This window comes from Amaranthus tricolor, chromosome 7 (genome assembly GCF_026212465.1).
Source record: "Amaranthus tricolor cultivar Red isolate AtriRed21 chromosome 7, ASM2621246v1, whole genome shotgun sequence".
Classification (NCBI taxonomy): domain Eukaryota; kingdom Viridiplantae; phylum Streptophyta; class Magnoliopsida; order Caryophyllales; family Amaranthaceae; genus Amaranthus; species Amaranthus tricolor.
In genome coordinates, this window is record NC_080053.1 from 25,496,534 (window position 1) to 25,521,263 (window position 24,730).

Sequence of the window (24,730 nt, forward strand, 5' to 3'; positions counted from 1 at the left end):
TACTATGTTGTAAATTAAGAAGACGAACGAAATTAGTATTTCAAAAGGGTCAAAAGGTATTAAGAGGCGATTTTTCAAAAGAATAGTTGGTGAACTTTTTGTTAGCAAACTTATTGTAAATACTTCCTCCATTTAAAAAAACTTAAAACTATATGATTTTTCAAGCATTTCGAGGTACTAGTTTAATCCTTAATATCTTTAATTATGTATAATAAAAAATTTAATATTAATAATCTTTACATTGAAACGAATAAACAAAATATAACTTGACTATATTTTAACCTATAAATTAATAACTTATCATAAAATATAGGAGTAGATGATAAATAAATACTCCCTCCGTTCTTTTTGATATTCCACTTTGGGTTTTTTACACATATTAAGGAAGATAGAATCTTCGGGTTGAGTAGTGTGAAGTAATGATTGTATTAGAAGTATGAGGTTGTAGTGGGTATTATTTTAATAAAATAGTAGTGTGAAGTAGTGATTGTATTGAAAGTATGAGATAGAAAATAATTATAAATAAAAGAAAATGGGTACATCAAAAGAAAAAAGGGGTTTTAAGGGGTAAAAGTGGAATAAAAACTTTCTAAAAATAGAAAGTACTTTAAAGTTGAAGAATTTTTGATAATGTAGAAGATAAAAAAAAACGGAGGGACCAGTAGATTATCTTGTAATATTGTAGGTAATATCGAACGCACGAAGTATGTCGTTACTTTTAGGTTTTTAGAAAATGCCGCCCTGCTCGTTTACCTACTGCCGAAGAAACTAATTGATGATTTCTTAATTTCTTGCATTTCGTATTTGAGCCGCATAATGTATTTCAATTTTCAATAGTGCAGAAAACACATTCTCAACCTCTTTGATATTTATCTGGTTCTCTTGATTTCTCTGAATCTAACAAGGTCAGTATTCTCTTAATTTCCTCTTTCAACGAACAATTACTTTAAACGTCTCATTTTGCCGACTTATTTCTCTGATTTGCTTAATCATTCGCACATTTGATCTTTATATTTGATGATTCAATGATTTTCTGCTTGATGGGTTGTTTTCATTCCTCAATTTGTGGGAGATTTGATTTTTGATATAGTATTTCCATTGACTGAATTTGAGGATCAGGGTTTTGATTTTCTTTATTGATAAGGCGATGGATCTCAAATTGGGATTTTTCTTAGGGTAATCTTGATTATGTTTAGATTTGATAGTTGACTTTAAATTAAGTTTTCCTTTGTAAATTATTTGATATTTTTACAGCTTTTTGATAACAAAAAATAAGTTGTGTTGAGATTGTTTAATGTGTATTTGAAAGGTTATTTGTTTTCGATGGCGTATTTCTTCGCTGGCATTATTCATAATACTTGGTTGTATAATGAATTTTATGTTGATTAAACACTTAGACTTATAATGCTTGATTTTGGAGCTAGCATTCATACGTTTCTGTAGCGTATGAATGTTCAGAGAGCCATTCTTGTGTGATGAACTAATTTTAAGAAAGAAAGTTAAGCTGGGGCGAGGGGTTACTAGCTAGCCAAGCTGAGTTTGAACTTATTTCAGTTCAAGTCAGGGTTCGACATGGTGGTGTAGACTTCTATGTTACCGAACTCACTAAAAAATTTGCAATTTCTCCTCTGGTTTGTCAAGTTGTCCCAAAATTGTGTTTTACTTCACAATTTTCTTGGCATAGCAGATTCAGTAACTAGGCTTGGTTACACATACAATATATTTTCTGTCTGAAAGATTTTTGAGGCTTGAGGGAGGAGAGAAGATAGATGACAATTGAGGTTGTTATTTTACCTGTTGTGTTAGAACCTTCAAACTAGATACATGAAAGACATTAATCTTTTCTTTTCTTATTAATCACCAGTCTTGAAATACAGGAGAGGAAGACGGGTGTTTATATAGGCAAGAAAAAGGAGGAAGTGAAAAGCAAAGAAGAGGAAAAACAGAAAAAAGAGAAAGGCTATCACAATAGTACAAAAGGCTAACAAACAAACTTAACTAACTAACTAACTAACCAGGATTACTATTATATACATTAATATCCCCCCTCAAACTAGGAGTGATATCAGAAACTCCAAGTTTGCCAAGTAACTCTCTGAACTGTGCTGAAGGAAGAATTTTAGAAATTATGTCTGCGAGCTGATGAGTAGTAGGTAGATACGATAATTGGAGAAGCCCTTTGTGCGATCATGAAAAATGGGATTCTTGGCTATATGAAGAGCAGATTGGTTATCACAATGGAGCTTGAGTGGCTTGAGATTATGTACTCTCTTCTCTTGTAACAGGTTGACAACCCAGATTACTTCAGATGCAGTGTTGGCCATGGCACGATGTTCGGCCTCAGAACTAGATCTTGAAACAACACTTTGTTTCTTTGATTTCCAGCTGATAGGAGATTTACCTAACATGAGAATATAACCAGTGACTGATCTTCTGGAGTCTTGGCAAGCACCCGAATCTGAGTCACTGTATGCATGAAGAGTAAGCTGAGTATTGCCTTGAATTAATATTCCTTGGCCACAAGTAGAATGGAGATAGTTTATAGTATGAAGTAGAGCAGCCCAGTAAGTGTCTCTAGGATGTTGCATGAATTGTCTGAGATGTTGAGTGGTATATGACAAGTCTGGCCTGATATTTGTTAGATAATTGAGCTTTCCTACTAAGCTGCGATAAAGAGTAGCATCAGGAAGCAAGTCACCTTCAAAAGCTGATAGCTTAATATTCAGAGGTAGAGGTGTAACCACTTTTTTAAACTTTTAATACCACTGCTTGCAAGAAGTTCTTTGGTGAATTTATGCTGAGTAAGAATGGTGCCTATAGATGAGTATATAACTTCTATGCCCAAAAAATAATGTAGAAATCCCAAATCTTTGATGCTAAAAATAGAATCAAGATGTAATTTGATGTCAGTAATTTCAGAAGGAGCGTTACTAGTGACTAAAATGTCATCGACATAAACAGCAATGACAGTGATGTGATTAGAATCCTATTTGATGAAGAGGGACTAGTCATGTTTCGATTGAGAGAAACCTTTGCGGATGAGTTCTTCTACAAGCCTTGAGAACCATTGTCTAGACGCTTGTTTAAGACCATATATAGACCTCTGTAGCTTACAAACTTGTCCTTTGGAACATGTCATGCCTTCAGGCACTTTCATATAGACATCCTCATGTAATGCTCCATGTAAGAAAGCATTGTTAACATCTATTTGATAGATGGGCCACTTGTGATGAGTTGCTATTGAAATAAGACACTGTACGGTGGTGAGTTTCACAATTGGAGAAAAAGTTTCATCAAAATCAACACCATGCATTTGATTGTAACCTATAGCAACCAACCGTGCTTTATACCTCTCTAGACTGCCATCAGCTTTCAATTTGACTTTAAATATCCATTTACAGCCTATGGGTTTTTTGCACAATAGGAAGAGTGGTGATGGTCCATGTGTTGTTCTGAGCTAAGGCTTGTAACTCCTTATTCATAGCCTCAACCCAAAGAGGATTTTGAACAACATCTTTATAGGAGGAAGGTTCAATGTGTTTGCTGTGAATGTCACTGGTTTGAGTATGAATGGTAGCTAAGGTAGAATGTGTAACAATATTGCACCAATGTGAAACAACAAAATTACAATGAAAATCTGCCAAATAAGCAGGAGGATGATCTGGTCTTTGAGATCGTCGAGGAAGAAGAGGAAGATTAGGAGTTTGTGTTGAAGGGTTAGATGTTTGTTGAATGTTGTAAGAAGAAACAGGGATAGGAGGAGATGTAGATATAGAATTAGAGTCATGATGGAAAAGGCTGTGTGAACAATCAAGATTCAAATCAAGAGGAAAAGGAGGAAAATCATAAGAGCTATTGAGATTAGAGGATATGGGAAGAAAAAATTGTTTAGAGAAGAAGGTTGTGGAGAATATTAGAAAGGATAGAAATGTTCATAAAATTGTACATCCCTTGAAATAGAAACAATTTTGGAAGTGAGATTACATCTTTTATATACTTTTTGATTGATGGAGTAACCAAGAAAGATACATTTTTCAGCTCTTGGTTCGAATTTGTGTCTGTTTCTTGTTGAGGTAGAAGCAAAACAAAGACAGCCAAAGGATCGTACGTGTGTGTATGAAGGCTTCTTTTGATATAATTTCATAAGGAGAAACATTTTGTAAAACAATGAGAGGCATTCTATTGATTATATGGCAAACACATTGAATACAATCATTCCAGAAGGAAATGGAAACATTAGACTGATGATAAAGAGCGCGGGCAGTCTCTAAAAGATGCCTATGCTTTCGTTCGACCACGCCATTTTGTTGGGGTGTGTTAACACAAGAAGATTGATAGGTGATGCATTTTTGCAAAAAAAATTGTTTGCAACTCCTTCAATAAATTCAGGGGCATTATCAGATTGAATGCACTTAACAGTGAGATTGAATTGTCTTTCAACAAAAGAGATGAAATTGTGTAAAACAGAAACATAATCACTCTTATGTTTAACAAAATGAATCCATATAAATTTACTGAAATCATCAACAATCGATATGAAAATATTACATTTTATTCTAGATTGGTGTCTTAGAGGACCCCATATATCAGCATGAAGAAGCTGAAAAGGAACATTGGTTTTAACAAAACTTGTAGGGAAAGGAAGTCTTGTTTGTCTGGCTATAGGACTGATAGTACAGAAGAATGAATTTTTAACAATATTATCATCTAGTTGTGGAAACAACAATTTTAACTTGTGAAAAGGCATATGCCCCAGTCTAAGATGCCAAACTTTTGCTTCTTGAAACATCTTGGCTGAATGCTTAGTAGTGGAAAGAACAATCTTGTGATTTGTAGTACAATCTTGAACATTGGTATTTTTGTATGGTAATTTTCAACTGCTAGGCGTTTATGTTCAGTCAATTGTCAAGAAAAAGTAATTAAAACATTCAAATAAAAAATATCAACGACTCAACAGTTAACACTAATCACCTCAGGTTTTTAGTTGGCCCACCGCAATCCATATCTAGTTTGGACTTAATATGTACGAGCAAATAACAAGTATGAAGAGGGCATTAGCTGTCAGGTATACTTTAGTATTGTATAGTACATGTTTGAGGAGTGAGCATATATATCGTCTTATTATAGATTTGTCTGATAAACATGATAAAACTAGCTACTATTACATACTTCAGGTTATAAATCAGGCTGAAAGATTCCTTGCACTTCTGCAGTTATTTGTAGAACTCAACAGTTCATTTTCTCATATCCCATTAGGAGATTTTTTTTCAACCTGTTTCTTAGTTTTAACAAATTGTAAAGATGATGGAATAATAAAGTTTTTGTTTAGTGCCGATATGCTCGTTTGCCCTTTTTCTTATGCCTCTTTATGATTTTGGTCAATTGTTTTCTTTTTCGCAATCATTTAGATTGTGTGAGAAGAAACACACAAAAACGTACTTCAAATTGTTCTTATGTAGTTTAATATGCTTGCAGTGGCGTGATGGTGAAGGCCTACAAACAAGAACATGTTTACAAGCACCCGTGGGAAAGAGTGACATCTGCATCTTGGCGCAAGTTTGCTGACCCAGAGAACAAACGCACCCTCTCTCACATTCTTGAAGTTGACACATTGAATAGGAAGCTTGAACCTGAAACCGGAAAGCTATACACTACTAGAGCAATCACTATTCATGCTCCGGGACCATGGTTTATACGCAAGATGGTTGGGCAGGATATCTGCCACTGTGTTGAATCTACAGTTGTTGATGCTCAAACACGATCAATGCAACTGACCACTCGGAATATTAGCATGCAGAAGTTTGTTGAGGTTGAAGAGAAAATACGGTATGATCCACACCCTGAGAATCCTTCTGCGTGGACGCTTTGCAGACAAGAGACATGCATCAAGATTAAGCCACTTTCAGCTCTTTCTTCTATGGCTGAGAAGGTGGAACAACGTTGCGTTGAGAAGTTCCTACAGAACAGTGCCAAGGGAAGAGAAGTTATGGAGAGAATGTGCAAATATCTTGAAGCTGAATCTTGTGGAATCTCTATCTGATTCTGCTGTTCTTGTCTAAGCTGTAATAGCACATCATCATCATCAACGCAATATCCCGCCCAATAAAGGGTCTGGACATAACGGGCAATCCATACCCGTAACCCCTCCATTCTAACAAGGTCCTGAATACTACAGGGTCAACTTTAAGAGTAAATAGTGATAGCATGTACCAATAGTGTAAAAGCTTGATCTTAGAAACCTAAAGTCTTGTTTGACTTGCAGCAATTTTGAAAGAAATATACTTTCCTATTTAATTTAACTTGAGTCAGAGTCCTTGTTAGCTCTATGTCTATTATACACAAGCCAGTACTCTTGTTTTGTAAGTTAGGGTATCAATATCCATTGAGTCCTTCTGAAGCTGAAAAGAAAGGAAATGACAAATATTTGACAAAAGTTTTACGTTGTATAAGTTCAAATTTCTTTCTGTACGTAGTGAAAGTTGAACTTTTATACACAACTACACAAGATAAAAGAAAAAACCAACAAAAATAAACACTCGTAAGTGCTTATATTCTCTATTTATCGGAGATGGTTGAGAATAGATTCTTGATCGATACATTTGATTTGTTAAACTAATTGATGGAGCTAATTGGTTGTAATAGATTTTTTAAGTTGATGTATTAATTTATTCAATGAGCTATTTGTTATGATGTATGGTAAAATTTGGAACGAAATGTGTATTAAGCAAAACATAGACTTGCAAATCAATACCTAGCCAAGCCTTCAAATTGCATTTTCATTTTCTGTTTAAAATTTGGCTTGTCAACCAATTTGAAATCTATTTGTTCAAAAGGTTTTCAATTTGTTTCAACTATATTAAAATGTCATTTTTGTAACTGATTTTTATTATCTAATGTAATAAACATAACTTTAAAACTTTTTATGCAAACAATTAATGAGTTTTAATTTTAAACTGAATTAATTCACAAGAAATGTATTCAACATTGATAAGTGCAATTATCACTTGTGGAACCAACATTATTACTTGAAGAAATTTCCACAATATGGATGTTTATAAATGACTCATATATCAAAACACAAAATTCTATTAAGTAATAATTCTTTTAGATTTTATCCTATTTTTTTAGATAATTATAGATTTTTATTAATGAAATGTATTCACCTAATTATCAAAGTGCCTTAATAAATTGCCCACCTCCAAGATAGTGAATGATGCACAAAAGTCAGCTATAGAGTGAGCAATTTATTACTATTAGCCCTGTTTAAAATTATGGGTTAGAGAGTTTTTCTTTTTCATCCTTATGATAAGGGTTTGATTCTTACCACCTATTAAAAGGATTAATTTTCGCTCTTTTAAAATTTTTTGGTCTAATCTCAAATTAAAAAAAAAGTAAATAATTAATTAAGGGTGAACCTGGTTGACTGCAAACTTATTTTGTTAATTTGAACTATATAACGCACAAATAGCAATCAATCAACCAATATTGTTTTATACATCCTCAAGCACATATCCTTTGCAAGCATATTACTTCCTAGCTCCTCATCTCTCTCAATTTGCTTCTTTTATGTTCAGTATTATTTCAATTCTTTCATCTTATTTTTTGATTTAGAAATCATATATATCACTTTTTCTAATATAATCTGCACAATATAGTTCAATTATTTTTTTATATCATCTATATAATTTAATTTTTTTAATTAATAATATCAAATTGTAATATTTTTCTTAAAAAGCTCTTACACAATAACGCAAGAAAATATAAAAAAAATATATAAATAAAATGAAACGATAAATTATAAGTGTAAAAACAACAAAAGTTAAAATATGAGCGATAACAAAAAAAAAAATGTAGTAAATTAAGTAAAAATGTAAAAAAGTGGATGATTAATAATAATATGAAAACGATGGTTCATCTGAAAATTACTACTCTATACTACGCAGCTTTTGGTAAGAATAATTGGTTCTGTTCTAGACTTGTAGTGTATTCCCATTTCATTTTTATCTGTATCTCTCAAAAACACATTAATGGAAACAAAGTATAACAATTAAAGTATTGGCTTGTGAGGTTTATTCAGACCCACAAATTTTCAAAAGATTTGACTGTGGCCCAACGCCGTCTCATTCATATTTCGATTTCATAGCAAAAAGATACAAACATAAAATTTCTAATGAATCATTGTGATTTGTAGAAGACCACAAAAAGATAAAAATAATAATAAAAATAAATTAAAACTACAAAATTCTCACCCTATTAAATTCCATATAAGAGTGATTTGTTAATCTCATAAATAATCATTATTTATTAAGACTTTCTCAAAATTTAAAACATAATAAATAATATAATATTTTTTTTATCATTTATATTTTAATATTTTATAAAAAGTCCTGATAACTTATATTATATAGAATATAATATAAATTATATCAAAATTAAATTCATGTTAATATCAAATGTTGTATAAAAATGTTTTAGACCCTAAAAATTTGAAATTATGTTTTCTGTCTTTACTAATCGAAGGCCTGTTGTGGGCTGCGGCTAGGTCAGTTGGTTTTACCACAATTATTAGACTTCAAATAGTGGTATTGGAATGACAATGATCTTAATGCAACATCTACAAAATCAGTCACCTTTGAATTAACATCAAAAAGAAATTAAATGTTAATATTTTGTAATAAATAAAAGTATACATTAAATTATATCAATAAAATTTAATAAAAATAAAAATATATCAATGAGATTTTAAAAAGTGGTGATTATAGACTAAAAATAAATGACACTAAATAAAAATAAAAATATATCAAATAATTTTCTGTCAATGGGAATTGCATGATTAAAAAAGCAAGTCTTTGTTTAATGTATTCTGCCTCATCATCATTATTATCCCGTTTTTTTTCTAAAGAATAAATTTGATAATTAATTGAAAAGAATAATATTTGTCCACTCAAGTGTTCGGGTAGGAATAATTATGGGTCTATGATCTTATTATACCGGCTCCAAACCCATCCTCATTTTTCAGGTTTGGGTCCAATTTTTGGTAAGTTATGAAGTAATTTTAAATGGGAAATTTTTTACTTTTTAGAAGTTATCGCTTCTTAGTTTAATTCATAAGAAAATTTTGTTATTCAGTTGCATATATGAAATTTAAATTGACACAAGAAACTTCATCTATCAGCCTATCAATACTATTTCTTAAGAAATTCCAACACTTTATTACAATTTTCACTTAAATAAAATTTTCGTTTGGGTTGTAGTTTGTACAAAATATATCAACTAAATAACTATAAAAATAAGCAATTCATAGGATATAGAAATTATGTGAGGCAACCAAACAAAAAGTTGTTCTCAATAATTTAACATATTGCCTATCTACTTTAAATAATCTCTAATATTGATTATTTCTAAATAATCCGACTTTTGTTTATTTTTTGTTGATACCACCTCTTGTCACATTTTAATTGGCCACAGTGGTATCTACCATTATAGTTACATCTTTTTTCTTCTTATGCTTCTTTGTTGGTCTACTTTTACTTCTTTTTGGTGGGAAGTATCTACGATAGCTGATCAATCATAAATAATTCAAATTGTGCATGATAAAAAATTATAAAAATTGATATTAATCAAATTTATACTCGACTATATTTAATGTCAAGACATTAAATCAAACAATTGCTCAAAATTGAAAGGAGTATATTTTTGTATGGTATGAAGTTATTTTAGATTTTTTTTTCTTTGGTAGATTTTTTCTCTTAAAGAGGATAGACATCATTACGGAGTATAAATTCATACTATCAAGCTCAATCACAAGCCCTACAACAAATTCCTTCCTCAATGCTCATTTCTCTGTCAAAACTTACTGCCTTTTATTTTAGTAAATCCCCTTCATGTTAAATTACCCCAATAAAATTAAGAACCCTCGCTCTTAATCATATCTTAATTCCTTCTTAATCAAACCCTTAATCACATGGCGGATACTTGTATCGACACTTCAGAGCTTCAAAAATCCATCAATTTTATCAACCAAACATCTCAAGATTGTATTTAATTATTAGTAAAAATAATAATAAAAATTTATCCCAAGATTATTCTCAAAATTCTTATGTCATTTATATAGTTCGTGCACTTTACCTTCTTGGCTTTCTGTTACTCAAATCGGTTCATACAGTGTTAATAAAAATTTAGGATCACGCTATAGTCGAAGCTATAACCGAGATAATCGATTGTGGAGTATTTTTGTGGGCCATGTACGAGGTTGAACAAGATAATCGATAAGATAAATTCGGATTAAAGGATGAATTTATGTTGGGATTTAATGGTTACGATTGGATTAGGGCATTAATTATTTTACTCACAACATTATTACGTTGTTTACGCACTTAATCGTGTTAACAATATCAATAATTTCACGAGAGAAAAAGAAAAACTCGAAATCTGAGGTGTTATTTTGAACGTATGGACAACAAATATTTAATGTATTATGCTAATGATTTGAATTGGAGCGTTGACTCTGTGTTGACTGTTTTGATGCTTTTAGTTGAGAAGAAGAAAAAATGGGAGGAATTTGACAAGATATTGTTGAGGAAGGATCCAAGTGTGGATGATGTGAAAAGAATTGTTCAATGTTTTCTTCTTGCTAGAAGTCATTTGTGTAAGGAGACATATACTAATGATATTCAACGTACCATTTCAGAATTAAGTGATGATTGTCTAAGTTATGTTGTTCTTATAGTTATTAGGCCGTGATAATTCATCGCATAATCTTGTTAAATATTTAGTGTATAATAATCCTAAGTATATAATCACCAAGTGCTATAAATAGTATTAGGACAATATGTATTAAATACAAAGTCTAAAAGGGGTTTCAAAGGATAGAACAAAAGAAAAATTGAAAAACCAAATCAGCAAGAAAAGGCAACTCGACTTTCTTAGATTTGGGCCTAAAGCCGACTCAGCTTTAGGTTTTGGAAAATTGATTTTGTCAACAGGAAAACCAAGTCAACTTTCTTGGGAATGGAGCAAAAGCCAACTCAGCTTTTTGTTTAGATATGACCGTTGAACAAAAGCCGGTGACTACTCATGGAGACTGTAAACTGGCCCCACAAACTAACACAAATTGGATCTCAATATGATAATTCGACTTGACGCGAACATAGATACAATATTCAAAATATTTGTTTTTCTATTTAATTTTTTAAATTAGTTTATTTTTAGGATGGAGTGAATCATATAAATATTCAAAATATATATATATATATATATATATATATATATATATATATATATATATATATATATATATATATATTATAATCCAACTCCTCCGGATGTCCGGGAGTTTGAGTTGGAGCAAAAACGTAGCTCATGAATTTGAGTTCAAATCGAAGTTAAAAAAAGTTTTCCTTTAATTGAAGCAAAGTGAAAGCATGCAAAATTTGGTCCTAGTCAGAGGTGATTAACATCTAACTTTTATTTGGAGTAAAGACAGTACGTGTAAAATTTGATCCGAGTCCGACTCATTACCATATCCCTTTTATAAATTATGTAAAAACGTAAAACTAGGGATGCAAATGAGTCGGAGTTGAATTGGATTATGTATGCTCTAACTTTTCTCTGAATAATAGTTAGACTTTTTTAAACCTCCACAGCTCCGACTCAAACTCAAATTAAATTTCATGTAGTGATCCAATTGCTTGGACTTACATCTTCAGACCTCCGACATAGTTAAATTATATTGAAATCTTTTTCTAAAAAAAGTTTCCTCTTTATTTCTTATAAAAGTTCCTATATATTCACGAGAATTTTAAAAAAATAGAATTTTTTTTTGACAGCTAAAAAGAGAAATATATTAACTCCAAAAGAAATCTTTTACAACCTTTTTGAGCGCCTGTTTCACACATTTTAGCTTGTGCCACACTCTAGCCATTGGGTTCCTAGAGCACTTAGAACTCCAAGCTGCTACAACAATACTCTCAAAATCCTTATGATCCGCAAGATAATTGAGTCACCGAAAAGGCCTACCCCTAACTCTATCTCGTTTAGCAAAGGTAGATAAGAGGGGGGAATGATCAGATAAGGATTGATTCAAATAAAGAATGTGAGAAGAAAAATCCCCTTCCATCCACAAATTGTTAACAAATTAAAAGAATTAACAAAAAAATGATGAATACGAGAACCAATTCTATCATGTCCCTGACCTTTATTGTGCGATGAGAAGCAATGACCCACACAGAGGGACTAATGAGACTTGCATCCTCAATACATTAAGCAAAATCTCTCATCTCATACTCAGACACCAATCGACCATTCGATCTATGAGTAACGTCAAACACTGCATTAGAATCCCCCATAATACACCTCGGATCCGTCATACCAGCACTAATATCCACCAAAGCATGCCATTAACACTTCCTATCCCCCAGCTAATTCAGGCCATAAACAATAGTGAACCAGAAACAAACATTAGTACTCCTAATCGTAACCCTACAATGGATCAACTGCAAATGGACAACAGCAACCTGCACCTTCACCAAATCAAGAATCCAACCAACAAGAATACGAACTCTTTTGTGAAACTGAAAATATGTGTAGACCATAATCATAATTAAAATATTGAAATGAGGATGAAAAAGTTAATTTTGTCTAAAATTTATGATATAAATTGAGAGATTCTTTATGGGAATAACAAACGGAACAACTCAAATTGATAAATGAGAACCACTTTAAGGAATGAAGTAATATTTAAGAAATTATTTTTAACAATATGTAAATTGGTAAGAACAACGACTTTCATAGCTATTTGTAAATTCTACCTGAAACAAAAGTATTTATAGAGCTTTTGTAAAACTAATTATTATAACTTATTCTAAATAGATTTGTACATTTGAAATTTTGAATGTTGGAATTGGTTTTGAGTTAAATATTTGGATTAGGTCAATTGTGAGTCTTGTTCGTACTTGTTACTTAAATATCTCGTCAATCTGATTATACACACTAAAAGACGTTTAAATAGTCATCGATCAAAACTTTTTTATGGACTATTTTTGGCTTACGTTGTTATTGGACCATCAATCCTTTTAACCATTAATTGAAAAATGTTTTTCTTGATTAATCTAACTTGTTTATGATCGATTTTTGTAATACTTGATGGGTCAAACTAGATCAACTACAACTCTATGATTCACTCTCAATTTAATTGGTCTGAATCGGTAAAATCTTAAAATATTAAAATTTGCATTACATAAACACATTATTATGTCTCTATCAATCTTAAAAATGCAAAATTTTTATAAAATACACTATACTCTTTAATATTGGGACAAAGTCGAAGCCAGAGTCAGATGTCAAATCGATTCGGAGTCTAGTGCCAAGTCGAGTCGGAGTCGGAATATCAATTTTTTTTTTCTGAGACCACCTCTGATCCAACTCCAATTCAGAGTCGGATTACTATTGGATTTAGTTATTTTTTTTCTTGTATTTTTTCTTAGACCACCTTTGGTCCGACTACGATTTTTGAGGTCAGATTATTGCATTTTCTTTTCCACGAATCTGGTTAGATTACATGCTTGGATTGGGTATAAATATTTAAGAAAGTAAAAAAAAGCTAAAGTGAAAACAAAGTTGATAAATGAGAAATTAAAGAAATTTAATTGTTGTAGAGGTGGGAGAATGGTTGCAAAGTAATGAAAAATGAAAAAAGCCTTTAATTTTATGGGATAAATATTTACCCTATGGGACGGTGGGGAATGTATACCTCCACAATAGGGAAAATTATCTTTTTTTTTCCTTTATTATTTTTATTCTATATTCATTTTACCGTCTTTACAACTATTTTTACTACTTCAAATACATTTATATTTACTTTCATTTCATTAATTTGACTTAATTTTTTCCTTAAAATATTTATCTTGAATGGAAACATGCCTTATAAGTAGAATCGGATGTAATTGTCATCCACTCATCCTACGAGAAAAACATGGAAACAGAATAACGAACAAATTTACTTACTATAAAGAAGCAAAGAACTAAAGAACTTGAATAAAGTAACCAGCAAATAGCCCAGAAAAAGGTCGTATAAAGCAAGAAGTTATTAAAAATTAATTCCAAACTTGAGCAATCAGATAAAATAAATGCTGTACTTCTCCTTTACCGCTGTCTCTTAAGTTTAGTGAGATTCCTGCAATGATGATGAGTAAAGCTTGAATCCGCATCTTACCATAAATACTCGATCATTCCCTTAATTAATACTTTGACAACGAACTTTCATTTCAAAAAAAAAACCAGATCATGGCTGCCTCATTTGAAATAACAAAATCTAATTCAAATGATACCCATGATCTTACCATTAATATGGATACTACATCACCTAAACCATCACTACCATTACCATCATCATCAACAGTATCACCAAATATAAAATTTCATGGAATATTATATGGTGTTGTATGTGGTATAATTCTATGGATTATTCCCTACCCTTTATACTTATGTATAGCCATTTCAGTAACACCATTTCTACTATTCAGTTTTATAATCACCCGTTTGCTCCAATTCTTTCATTACAACCTCAAATATGTGTCAGATGTCAAACGTTTAATCCGCACTATGCTTGCTTTTCTTATGTTTATCTTGATGTTTGGAATGGCAGTTATTGTGATTCCCGTAATCAACACTCGGTATAAATACGTTCATTATATGAAAGTACCCATTTCTGATTGGGTTACTTGTATCGTTATACTTTGCGGATTTTACCTTTTTAGCACAATCATTTATATAATTGTTATGGTTTTGTTTAATAAGAAAGACGAACGCCAATTCCACCCCAATCTGTATGCTGTTCCTGAAGCCATCACTGAGATTATTGATTGTCTTGTTTTATGGTGGGCTGAGTATGAAATTCTGAACCGTATTCCTGCGTTGAAGGTTGATCAAACATTCTTCCAAATTCCCACTTACGAATTCATTCAGGTAGTAAGATTGAAGATTTTGTAAGAAAATTTTTAGAGTATATAAAATATTTTAAGGCCTCAACCATCAGCTTAAGCATTTGGTTGAGTTGGTTTACTGACGTGGTATCAGAGACCAACATGACAAAAGGTCATAAGTTCAAATCTCAAATAGAATATGTGCTACATCCACACTTCTAGCCCAAAGGGCTCTTGTGTGAGTATATAAAAAATTTTGGGCCTCAACTATCAACTTAATCATTTGGTTGAGTTGGTTTTTTAACATAGTATTAGAAGCCAATAACATGACAAAAGGTCACTACGTTATGTGCTACTTTTACAGTTCTAGCCCAAAGGGCTCTCATGTGGGTTTATAAAAATATCTTGGAGCCTCAATCATCAGCTTAAGCATTAATTGAATTGGTTCTTTGATAAAAATACACCAATGATTTTTCCTTTCTCCCTTCCTCTTCTCCTCTTCCTTCCCATTCTTCTAAAAAATATTGTCCAAATTATTTTATGAATAGTTCAAAAATTAACCAACCACCATAGAAGTATGCATGTGTAATACTACCTTTATTTTTGTACTTGTATCCAAATCAACTTTTACATTATTAAGGTATTTTATATATTGTGTTTATTATCTGAGAAAAATTATCAACACATGAGATTTTGTTTTATTCATCTTATTGCTTATTTTTATAATATGAAATTTTTATAATTTTTCAGCTGTATATAATTCTAGATATAAACAACAATCAGATAAATGTATTAGATTGCAGAAAAACATGTTTGAGTGCAAGTAAAAAAAAAAGTAATTAAGTAATGTAATTTATGTTTATTTTTATATTGTTTTGCTTACTTTTGGAGAATTAACACTTAATTAAACATTTAAGAAAATAAAAAATGTTATCTAATAAACCATTTTTGGTGTGAATAGGTATTGCTTTTTCTATTGATTGGGAACAACATCATCATCTTGTTTGTATATATGTTAGCAAATATACCAACAACCATTCTATTTACACAACTTACCAAGTGGAAATACGCAAAAGAGGCGCTTGAACTATTTCTAGGAAAACTAGCGGATAAATATCGTCTAAGGTATTACCTCAAAGGACTCAGAAAAAGCATCACCTTTGTGTTAACAATTTTAATGATTTTACTTACATGGAGGTTCTATTTTGGGAAATATCTGGACCATACTACCCTCCAATTTGGAATATGGACTTTTGTGAGTATTTTAATATGTGCCTTTCTTTGGCTTATAAAAACTATTTTATTGTTAAGATGGAGGGCTGATTCTTGTTATGATAGATTAAGTTCTAAAATTTTAGACACTGGTGAGAATTTGTACTTCCTTCTCTATTTAGCCAAACTTCAAAAGAATCCTGAACTTCTACCACATATCAAAAGTCCTATACTCGTCAACGTGGTGGACGTGCAACGTGTGGCTATCAACATTTTAGCCAATAACGTTTATTTGCATCAATACAATTTTCTCGTGGACATCAAAAATACCATTCATTATCATATTGTGTGTGCTCCCCAACACAAAAGGTAACATTTTATTTTTTTATTTATTTTATTTATTTTATTTCAGTTTAATATTTATATATATAATATCTTTATCTCTTTATATGAAAGTAAAATCGTAAAAGCAAATTAAACACAAATAAAGTTCATCACCACTCATTACTATCTATTACACTAAATGACTCCCGTATATCCATCTTCACATTTTCTATTTTTTGAACTGGATATTCAAGATTGGATAATTATGTAGTCGATCTCTAGTTTTGTAGGGGTGGAAATTGATTTGACGTGAATAGGATTATGCTACTTTTTTTTTATCCGAATAAAAGTCAAACTTTTGACTCCTTTACCTCCAAGTTGGACTCAAATTTTACGTTTTCTGACTTTGCTACGACTTGGATTTTATGACATCGATGGAGTCTGATTATCATAACTTTCTTTTTAAAAATTAAATTTTTAGTAAAAGTAATGGCTTCGGAATAGGCTACGATTTGCCCAAATTATACTTAACAAATAATAAATATATTTCGATTAATTCAAATTAGTAACTCAAATGTTCTAGGATTCGCCAAAAAATTTTCTTGATAACAAAAAATAAACTTATGACAATGATGTCTTTTTAATTGCCACAATTTAAGTTTAAACAACCTTAAAGTGTTGACTCGAGGAAAAATTTCCTACGATTGGGTCTAATATAGCTCTACCACCAAAGAAAACATATAAATAATAGTTGAAATAGGCATATGTATATATTTAATTAAAACAAAAAAGAAAATTTGTCTAAATAAATTTGGAAAACAAATATTTATACAAGTCAAAATCTGATGTTTTATCCGAATCGGTGGGATTGTCAGATTTTTTTCTGAATTCTAACTCAAACTTACTGTTAGAGTCAAAGTTGAATTTATTTTTCTCGAATCGAGTTGGAGTTGGACTTAGCTATCATCCCTACGAGTAAACATCATCATGTTGAAATATTTTGCTTAATCATTAAATTATTGCTCCATTAAATTGCAAAATTAATCTAGTGGTCTCACTTGTCTTTTAGGTCTCTTAGCTTTGGAGAAAACTTGAAGCAATTTATGCTTGGTTCAAATAAGGATAAAGGAAAAATCTATTCCTGTTATCATCAACTTGTCAACGCTTTGTGCTGCTTACGTAAACAAAATACAAAAAACAATGAAAAAAATTCTGATGATGGAGAAGATAATGATGGGAGCAAGTTCATGGAATTGATTAAAGATTCAAGTGTAAAAAATCAAGAAGTCGATGAAGCAAAACTTATGGCATGGGTGGTATGTATTTGTTTTTTTTTTTAACGACTCGTAGGGTTTTTGGTAAATGACTTTTTGCTTAGTTTTTTGGTTGATTTTTTATTTTTGGCCTATTAATTGGTTAAAAAGTTAATAAAAATGTTTGGTAAATGGCTTTTAAGCCAGCTTTCAACTCGCTTTTAAGTCAAAATAAAAAAAGCTACTCCAGTTAGCTTTTTTGGTAGATTTTTGGCTTATTGACCCACTTTTTTCTAATAAACGGCCGACAACCAATATTTAAATTTACGAACATCTCTATAAAGAACTGGTTTTTTCAGCTAGTTTAAAAGTCAACAAAAACAGTCAATATTTCCCGTGGTCAAACAAGCCAACGGTCAATTGCTAAAAATTACCTGTTTGGTAAATAGTGTATTCATGGTATTACTATTATTTTAATGTCTAATTTTCTAGAAATCTAATATGGTTGTATTTGTGCAGGAAACGGCACATAATCGTTGTAAAAACCTTGCAAATACATTAATTAGTGCCGAGGAAGTGACAAGTTGTTTGAACAACGTTTTAATAGCGTTTATTATAAGTATAAGTTTCATATTGTGGCTGCTTTTTACAAAGTTAGCAACTATAAAAGTGATAATCTTGTTTTTTACGCCATTGGTATCTGCGGCTTTTATTTTTGGAGAAACTTGCAAGATCTTGTTTAAAGATATGGTGTTTATATTTCTCGCCTGTCCTTTTGCTGTTGGTGATTTATGTCTCATTGATGATAAATTGGTAATTTACTTCATCAACAACCACACTTTCATTTTAATTTGCTTTCACTTTGTTTGGTAAATATCTTTTTTTCGCTTAGGACGTAAAACATTGTTTATAAAATTATATTTTTACTTTATTCTAATATCTCAACTCAATTTAAATTTTTATTAGGTGTAAACTTTAACTTTATTCAAAACTTATTTAATCGATTGGGATCTAAATGAGTGAAAACAAACATAGTTAACTCAACTTTTAAGGTCACCCTTCTTATGAGTCCGTCACTAGTATTATGATAAAAAATTATTAGTCAATTTACCAATTTTAAAATTAAAAACTTACTTTAAGTAAAAATATTTTGTTGCATAAAGTAGAAATATTATTTTAAAGGGACATATTCTACATTTACATAATATATTTTGTTTATTTTGATAATTTCTGAAAATTTTGTTAATGGAATATACACTTAAAAAATATGCAATTTATGGTTGGCTCTTTTATCAATAAAGAAGTATATAACACATTTACATTTATAGTGGAATTACATATATCGGGTTCTCTCTTTGTTATTTTGTAGAACACCATTTAAGATCAGAATTGAACTTCTATATAGAGAAGGCCAATTTCTTTTATTTTGTTTACAACTCATAAATTATCAGAAATGGTACTGGTCAAACAGTGATAAAAGGTTTTTTATTAACTGACTTTTAAGTCAAAAACAAAAAGTTACTTACTATGAGCAGTTTTTTCATTGGTTTTTTTATCCATGTTTTCTCTAATAAAAAACCAACAATCAAGGGCGAAGCTAAAATATAAAACTAGTTAGATTATGAAAAATTTAAAATCACATAGATTGAAATGACCTTGATTCATAGCAAAAATTATGTTTAATAAATGGAGTTGAAGCTTCTCTATAGTTATCCATTTTGAAAAAGTTAAAGTGTTTTTAACTCCACATATTTGCATAGTAAATCTCCAAAAAAAAACTTATAATTAAGATACCAAAACTATAAACACACACACTAAAAAGGATAAATGTGAAGTTATAAAAGATAAAGAGTAATGACATCATAATATAAATTTATTAGTCTATAAAAAATAAGTTTAAATTAGGGTTTGATCCCATCACCTTAGATTATAAATGTGTTACTCCAACCATTGAGTTATAGTAACTTTTGTTATATTTTTGCACTTTTTAATCTACATATCATATTAGTAAGGGGATCAAATCCAAAATTACAAATAATCGCATTTTCGGCAACGACCCCCTATGTATGTAGCTTCGCCCATCCATCCAACAATTATCTTTTATCAAATACCTTTATGATAGTTAAATTGAATGATTGGTTTATGTCAACTAATATTTCCTGTTGGTAAAATCAGCCAATAACCACCGATTAGTAAATATAATTATAATGACTTTGCAAATATGTAAATCAATTTTAGTTTAATAATTATAGATTGTTATGATCTGAACTAATTCATTATTTAAACTATAATACATTTGCTTGTGTTATACTAAGCTAGATTACCTTTAATGTTATGTTCAATGTATTTATCGAGTTTGATTAAACAAAATATATTTTTCTTATCATAATTAATTCAATTAAAGCAAGTTTGTGAAAAATCATTTAAATTTATGTGTAGTTGGAAGTCAAAATGCCTAATGTTTGGAACACAACATTCTCAATCATTGGAGAAGGAAAAGAATTTATTTATCCAAATTCGGCATTGTCTGAGAAAGCCTTCATTAACTACAAGACTGATTTTGATTGGAGTGAACGTGTCGAGTTCCTTGTTGACGATTTATCCAAAGAGAAAATCCACGAATTGACAACTACAATTGAGAAGTAAGAATCATTCTTCTTTTCATATTTTCGTTGAAATACATTTCTTTATTATTATAATGGAATCTTTCGTAATTAGTTTTGCTTAGCTTTTGACTTTCGATTTTTGACTTTTTAATTGGTAAAACAACTGACGTCCTGAAAATAAACGATAAAAATTCAATGTTTTAAGAGATTATAAGTGATCACTTAACGTTCTGAATTATAAGTAATTACTTTAAAACTGTAAGTAATCAACTGATTAATTAAAAGTTGTAATTGGTCAATTTAATAAGATTATAAGTGATTACTTTAATATTATAAGCAATCACTTTAAGATTATAAATAATCAATTCAATATTATAAATTGGTCACTTTAATTATAAGTGATCACTTTAAGACTATAATTAATCATGTTAAAATTTTAAGTACATATAAATTGATCAACTCGATAGAGATGGTCTCATTCTAACCCTAGATTGCTACATTTGAGAATTTGTGATTAGAAAAAAAAGCTCCACCAATAACGAAGAAAAAAGAATTTTTGCCTTAATTAAATGTCGGAAACCCACTCAGAACAATCTATATATACAATATATTAATGAAAAATGATTAAGATAATACATAATATGTATTTCCTAGAGTACACATGGTATATATTTAAGAATATTACTGCATAATTCATTAGCATATATTTTTTTAGTATTTTTATGGCGGTTGACTTTTAAAGCTAATCAGCGTAATTTTGTAATCTTAAACATTGATTATTACAATATCGGAGATCTAACAATTATATAAATATGTAGGTATTTGAAAGATAATACCAAGTTATTTGTTGAAGAACATAATTTTGTGGAAGTGAAGACAAATACATCAGGAGATAGTATTAAGATTGGTATTGAGTTCAGGCATAATGATGAGAACATTAAAAAGAAAACATACGATGAATGTTTTAAGGAAAAACGCAGGTTACGCTCTGAGTTTGTTCTTTATGTACAAAGCTTGGGGATTATTCTTTTTAACAACAAAGACAAAGGGTCTAAACCTTCAGGTTTGAATGCATTTTTATAGTTATTTAATTTTATTTTTTTTTTAGAAATTTTTTTGAAAATACTTATTATCATACCTCTTGGCTATCTCGTTTATAGAAACTTATTATCGGGTATGAAAAAGAGAAGAAATGCGGCAACTCATACCCATAAAGAAGAGTGTGTTCAAAAAGTCTCTCAATTCTCATAAAGATCCACAAATAAATCTTCAGAAAAATCCTTAATAGTGAAAAGCATATAAATAAATAATATACATATAAATAAATAAATAATACTATCTAAGAATTTGTACAAAAGTATCTAAGAATTTTTATTTATTGTCAAAGTTATCATATGAAAGTTTAGGGATAAAGTTTCATAAAAAATATTTTGTACAAGCATGAAAATCCGTGTAATGCAGAGATTTTTTAATACATTAATATTTTAATAAAATTTTAGTCTAATAAAATTACTAAATAAGGTGGGTAATAAGTATTTATATGTGTATATTGTAATTGAAAAAGAATTAAATATAAAGAAACCCAAAATAGGTTGTTAATAAAGAGTTCGTAGGTTTTGAAACACCACTGCATTCTAAGTACAATGACATATTACACCATCCTTGTCGTATATGAGAATTCTTAGTCCTTTCCTGCTAGTCATTCTAGAAATGACGACGTAAAATGTTCATGACTAAAAACAAGCTTAGGTAGGAACATACCAACATGGGATACTATTTGTCCTTGACTTTTATTAATAGTCATTAATTTTCCATATTCCCCTATCACTCTAATTTCTTAAATGTAATTTAAATTCATGGTGATTCTAGAAAATATTATTAAACAACACTAAAGGTTTAGAAAAGAGAAATGGTATGAGCAAATAATTGAAATGGTTATATGGGGCTATTTATATTGTATTTTCTATCATTAAAGTGTTTATAAATTTTTATTTTAAAGGAATAATTACATTACAGAAAATCAGACAATATTTTTAGTTGTTTGATTTTTATTGCACTACATTTGGTAGCTAAGATAGTCTGAGTGCCTAAACACTAATTGATTAGCTGATGTTTTTGCATTAATTTATTTTTTTCGACAAATTTTATAAGTATTTTTTTGAAAAATAAATTATTAGAAAGTATTATGACAATTTTACATTTGTGATGACAGTTAAAACCCCTGCGAATGGAATTAAGCAAAAGTCTAGTGATGACGAAGAATATAAAAGTATGGAGGAAAAGAATGAGTCAGAAAATGAGAATGGTAATTCGCGAGAGGACATGATTATAGAGGAAAAATATTGAGGAACATTTTGTTGACTATCTTTCAACTCGCAACAACTAATACCTATCTATATATATATATATGTATAATGTGTGTACTTCTATATGACAAAAAGCAAAAGAAATTGTAAAATAAAATAAATAAAAGACAAGTGTTTTTGTAGCAAAATCATATATTGTATCCATAAATAAATTTGTATTAATGATAAGTTTCTCTCAATAAAAATTGAGTTCTATCAATTTTTAGATGATTCTCTCTTACCATCCATTCACGTCCAACTAAAAATAAAATCCCCTTTAAAATAAACATTTCTTATACATACTTTGGATAAATTTTGTTTAGTCAATCAATATTTAATCATTTTTTCTATAGCAATTTTTTGTGATTTTGTATGATATAATTGAACGAAATAGTAATTTGATTAGCTAAATACAAGTATGTACTCATAGTTTAGGCTACTTAAAAACAATTTGCGTATTTTAACTAAAATTAAAACTTTTACTTTGATTAATGTATTGCCTAAGAATTAAAATGTAGACGTGTAGATAAAATTAGAAAAATTTATCTAAAATAATTTAACCTATTTACGATTTTTCTACAATAATTCCAACTATCGATTAACCATGAATAATCCCGTCTATTATTTCATTTAACCCGAAATGTTGTTGGATCACCTACTACGGGTTTGTTTTAGCTATAATATAATTTTCTTTTTTTTCCTTACCTTATTACTTCAATTGTCACTGATTAACATTTACTTCAAGTTTTCAACTACCAACACCTTTTCACTTTTTCTTCATGACATTCACTCACTCCCTCCTGCCAAATCCACCATTGAAGAAGACCTCCATTGAAGATTGTTAGCTTATTTTTATTGTGTAGTTACACTCAAAAATATTTTTTATGTGGATTCAAAATTATATAGGAAATGGATAGCGTCGATTTCTGTTTTAGCTCCCTGCTATTATCGTATCGTCAAAAGTACCTTTAAATTTAGTATTTATTAATCAAATTTTTACATTAGATAATATTTTTAAAAAGCTTTTTTAATTATAGTTTTTGACAAAAAAAATTTAACAGATGAAAGATGTTATCAGTAAAACTTTTCGTTAGGTTGTTTTTGGTAAAAAAATAATTATACAGCTTTTGAAAAAAAAGAGTCTATTCCCAAAATATGGCTTAAAAAAAAATAATTCCCACTTTGCATTATTTGGAAAAGTATTTCCCACAATACCGTCCACGTGAAAAATTTAATTTTTTTTTTCAGATAAAACCGCCATCTCAAGTGGCGGTTTGCCTTAACCACAAAAACGCCATCTGAAGTGGCGGTTTGGTCCAGGTAAACCGCCACTTCATGTGGCGGTTTGCTTGTGACTTGATTTTTTTTTTCTTTGCCTTAATCTTTTTTTCTTTCATTTTAAAATAGTGAACGCAACATGCATTAAACTAGTTCAATACCATCTATTCCATAATAATCAATTACGAACCGGCTTGTTTTGAAAAAAATAATTATGAAACTTATGCAAAGATATATTACAATTATGGAAACTCATACAAGAAGTTCAAGTCGTATAAGAATATACAAAGCTTGTTAAACTACAACCCCCGACCCCTTTTGTTTTGCACACCGGTCGATGAGATGGTGTGAACTCGTCAACCTCCGCTACTAGGTCCGGCATCGCCATGATCGCTGAAACATACATAAGTGTTATAAAAATCATTTAAATATTATCAGATTCAACACGTTGTTACAAAATTTTAAAAAAAACATACTTTGTTGACCTTCGAGGGCATGTTTTCTTATTAGGGTTGTTATTCATACCTTAAATGAGGTTGAAAATGATCTACTACACAAGGAAATGATGGGAATGTAGTTGATTAGTTTAGTTGAATGAGAGGAATTGTATATTCGAAGTAAATGAGAGTGAATAAATTTTTTTTTTTAAGCAAAAACAAAAGCAGCAGCCACGAAGATGCAAAGAGGAACAAGAAATGCAGTGAACAACTCGAAGCTGATGTTTTGTACTGCTACAAAACCGCCACTTCAAGTGGCGGTTTACCCAATTTTTTTTTTTTTTTTTTTTTTTT

At 30.1% G+C, this 24,730-nt stretch overlaps 2 protein-coding genes across 3 annotated transcripts; both read left to right on the plus strand.

Annotated features, from left to right (window-relative positions):
• The first annotated feature begins 716 nt into the window (after positions 1–716).
• On the plus strand, positions 717–6,446 carry LOC130817414 (uncharacterized). Of its 2 annotated transcripts, XM_057683105.1 has the most exons (3): positions 717–905; positions 1,878–2,728; positions 5,476–6,446. In XM_057683105.1, the coding sequence occupies exon 3, from the start codon at positions 5,483–5,485 to the stop codon at positions 6,038–6,040; it is 558 nt and encodes a 185-aa protein (XP_057539088.1). In that variant the 5' UTR covers positions 717–905; positions 1,878–2,728; positions 5,476–5,482; the 3' UTR covers positions 6,041–6,446. The 2 variants fall into 2 exon arrangements, with proteins under 2 accessions (XP_057539088.1, XP_057539087.1); XM_057683104.1 differs by lacking the exon at positions 1,878–2,728.
• A 7,589-nt stretch (positions 6,447–14,035) lies between these two features.
• On the plus strand, positions 14,036–22,878 carry LOC130817415 (mechanosensitive ion channel protein 10-like). The gene is made up of 7 exons (XM_057683106.1): positions 14,036–14,964; positions 15,883–16,502; positions 17,527–17,773; positions 18,230–18,523; positions 20,150–20,352; positions 21,135–21,379; positions 22,529–22,878. Exons 1-7 carry the CDS (start codon positions 14,284–14,286, stop codon positions 22,660–22,662), a joined length of 2,424 nt encoding a protein of 807 aa, XP_057539089.1. The 5' UTR covers positions 14,036–14,283; the 3' UTR covers positions 22,663–22,878.
• The last annotated feature ends 1,852 nt before the right edge of the window (positions 22,879–24,730 follow it).

What these genes read in the sequence shown, in the direction of transcription:
- LOC130817414 (XM_057683105.1), top strand. Translation starts at nt 5,483, where the DNA reads ATGGTGAAGGCCTACAAACAAGAACATGTTTACAAGCACCCGTGGGAA.
- LOC130817415 (XM_057683106.1), top strand. Translation starts at nt 14,284, where the DNA reads ATGGCTGCCTCATTTGAAATAACAAAATCTAATTCAAATGATACCCAT. An exon ending in GTCTCATTGATGATAAATTG is followed by an intron (nt 18,524 to 20,149) that starts GTAATTTACTTC and finishes ATTTATGTGTAG; the next exon opens with TTGGAAGTCAAAATGCCTAA. An exon ending in CAAAGGGTCTAAACCTTCAG is followed by an intron (nt 21,380 to 22,528) that starts GTTTGAATGCAT and finishes TTGTGATGACAG; the next exon opens with TTAAAACCCCTGCGAATGGA.